A 2500-nucleotide genomic window follows, 5' to 3' on the forward strand; every position below is an offset into this window, starting at 1 on the left:
TTCCAAAAGGCCAGTGCTGAAGGACAATAATCGAAGCCACTGATAATGGCACGCAGAAGACCATAATAAGCAAATCTCCAACAGCCAGGTTTGCAATGAAGAGATTGGTGACCGTGTGCATCTTTCGTCTCGTGATGATGGTGTATAGAACCAAAACGTTGCCAAATAATGCTAGGATGAATATGGTAGAATACATTATGTATACTAAAGACATGTATGAGAAATAAGCCGATGTACATACACCGGCTGAGACTAATACATCCAATTCTAAGAGGGATAAATTGCACGTTTCGCAATGCATATAGTCAGGGAAGGTTCGGGTCTCGTTCGAAGCGTATGTCTCACTGAGTTCGATGTTGCAGTTTTCTCGTATTTCCTCTATACTGAGAGGATAAATGTCCTCTTGGGTGATAGTAGAGGAATCCAAGGCTTCCGTTAAATTACCCATCATTAATTCGAATTGATTTTAAACCTTTTATTTTGAAATTAACAACCTAATTGCACTCTAGCACTTTATGGATAGGGGTAAATCTTCTTAGCTTATTCCTTTTTTATTGTAATTAAGCTTATTTTAACTGTACCCTAAATAAATTAATGATGAAATTCTTAATCTTTACTTTTATCCCATTCTATCTTGAAATCAGTTGGGATAACACCATGATATCATCAGTTTTAGCAACTTATAGTAACTTCTTCTACTTCTTCTTCAGGCTAGACAGTTGACTTCTCGACACATTATAAGCGCTAACTAGTTACCGCTTAGTATCTAATATCACAGGACGATAACTTTCACAATACAAAACAAAATGTTCTCAAAATATTCACGAGCAGGATTTTCGGAGTGGCTCGGTCTATGCACTTTGAAACAAACACTGTGGGCTTTTAAAGTCCTATGATATGAAATCGTAATCTCTGTTTGATTTCGAGTAGCCATGAAGTAGGTTTTACTGCACAGCGTAGCTTCCACTTGGTAGCAGAATCTCTTCACCTGAAAAGAAAAAAGAGAAAAAAAAACTTAGTTTACATGACAGGGGCAATGAAATCTAGCTTGCATTTTAACTATGTATTTTCTTTAACCCTGTTTTATTATTATTATTGCTATAAGCCAAGCTATAACCCTAGTTGGAATAGCAAGATGCTATATTCCCAAGGGCCCCAACAGGAAAAAATAGCCCAGTGAGGAAAAAAAATAAAAATAGATAAGCTACAAGAGAAGTAATAAATAATTAAGATAAGATATTTTATGAATAATGACATTAAATAAAATCTTTTACATATAAACTATAAGAAATAAAAAATAAAAAAACAAGAGGAAGAGAAATTAGATAGAACAGTGTGCCAGAGTGTACCCTCAAGCAAGAAAACTCTAATCCAAGACAGTGGAAGGACATGGTACAGAGGCTATGGCACTACCCAAGACTAGACAACAATAATTTAATTTTGGAGTGTTCTTCTCCTAGAAGAGCTGCTTACCATAGCTAAAGAGTCTCTTCTACCCTTACCAAGAGGAAAGTAGCCACTGCATAATTGCAGCACTTCTCTTGTAGCTTATTTGTTTCCTTTCCTCGCTGAGCTATTTTTTCCTGTTGGAGCCTTGAAATTCATCATTCTGTCTTTCAAGCAAATCAATATTCTCTGATTTTTAGATATAAACTCTTAACTCTTCCTCATTTATGTAGACTCAAGCACACTATCCTTTGTTTCCTTATTTCCTTTTCTCACTGGGCTATTTTTCCCTGTTGGAGTCCTTGGGCGAATAGCATCTTGTTTTTCCAACTAGGGTTATAGCCCTTCTGTCTTCAAGCAAATCTTCCTCATTTATGTAGACTCAGGTACATTATCCTTTCTGTTTCCTTATTTCCTTTCTGCACTGGGCTATTTTTCCCTGTTGGAACTTTTGGGCGAATAGCATCCTGCTTTTCCATCTAGGGTTGTAGCTTAGCTAGTTATAATAATAATGATATAGTGGGTAAACAATCCAGAACACACTATTCTTTGTTTCCTTATTTCACTTCCCCACTGGGCTATTTTTTCCTGTTGGAGCCCTTGGGCGTACATCATCTTGCTTTTCAACCTAGCATCCTGCATTCCTAAGTAGGGTTATAGCTTAGCTAAGTAATAATAATAATAATCTACCGAGAAAGAAATCCAGTAAAAATCAACTTCTCACTAGATCCAGAAGCTAATGTGTTTATATGTACCCCCGTGTAATGTTTACCTCTCAGCGCGGTCTCGAGTCTACCCCAGTGTTGCCAAGTTTTCTAAATGAGAAAAGGCCAACTCGTAATCAACTGCAGCTTTAAAAGGCCAATCCATTATCGGAAAAAGGCCAAATATATAGTATCTTGGCCCACCTTTTTCATGATAATACTAAAGGCCAGCTAATTTCAGAGGCCAAATTTTATGTTTTTGGCCTGAGAAAAGGCCAGCCTGGCAACACTGCGCTCAGCCTCTCCCCCACATCAACAAACCGCTTTTCCTTAATGGCGTCCTGACTGAC

General features: G+C 37.4%; 1 protein-coding gene across 6 annotated transcripts in view; it reads right to left on the reverse strand.

The window, feature by feature from the left end:
• Positions 1–2500, reverse strand: part of LOC137629509 (RYamide receptor-like) — a 39027-nt gene that overhangs the window by 17506 nt on the left and 19021 nt on the right. For 3 of the 6 annotated variants that reach the window (XM_068360906.1, XM_068360888.1, XM_068360898.1), the window contains exons 2-3: positions 826–988; positions 1–171 (exon numbers count right to left, since the gene is read on the reverse strand). The exon at positions 1–171 is cut by the window's left edge and continues 32 nt beyond it. In XM_068360906.1, coding sequence (XP_068217007.1) covers positions 1–171; positions 826–934 — 280 coding nt within the window. In that variant the 5' untranslated portion in view covers positions 935–988. Of the gene's footprint in view, positions 989–2500 lie in introns of those variants that run through there. The other 3 variants (XM_068360878.1, XM_068360868.1, XM_068360910.1) reach the window with 2 other exon arrangements.

This window comes from Palaemon carinicauda, chromosome 2 (assembly GCF_036898095.1).
Source record: "Palaemon carinicauda isolate YSFRI2023 chromosome 2, ASM3689809v2, whole genome shotgun sequence".
Lineage (NCBI taxonomy): Eukaryota > Metazoa > Arthropoda > Malacostraca > Decapoda > Palaemonidae > Palaemon > Palaemon carinicauda.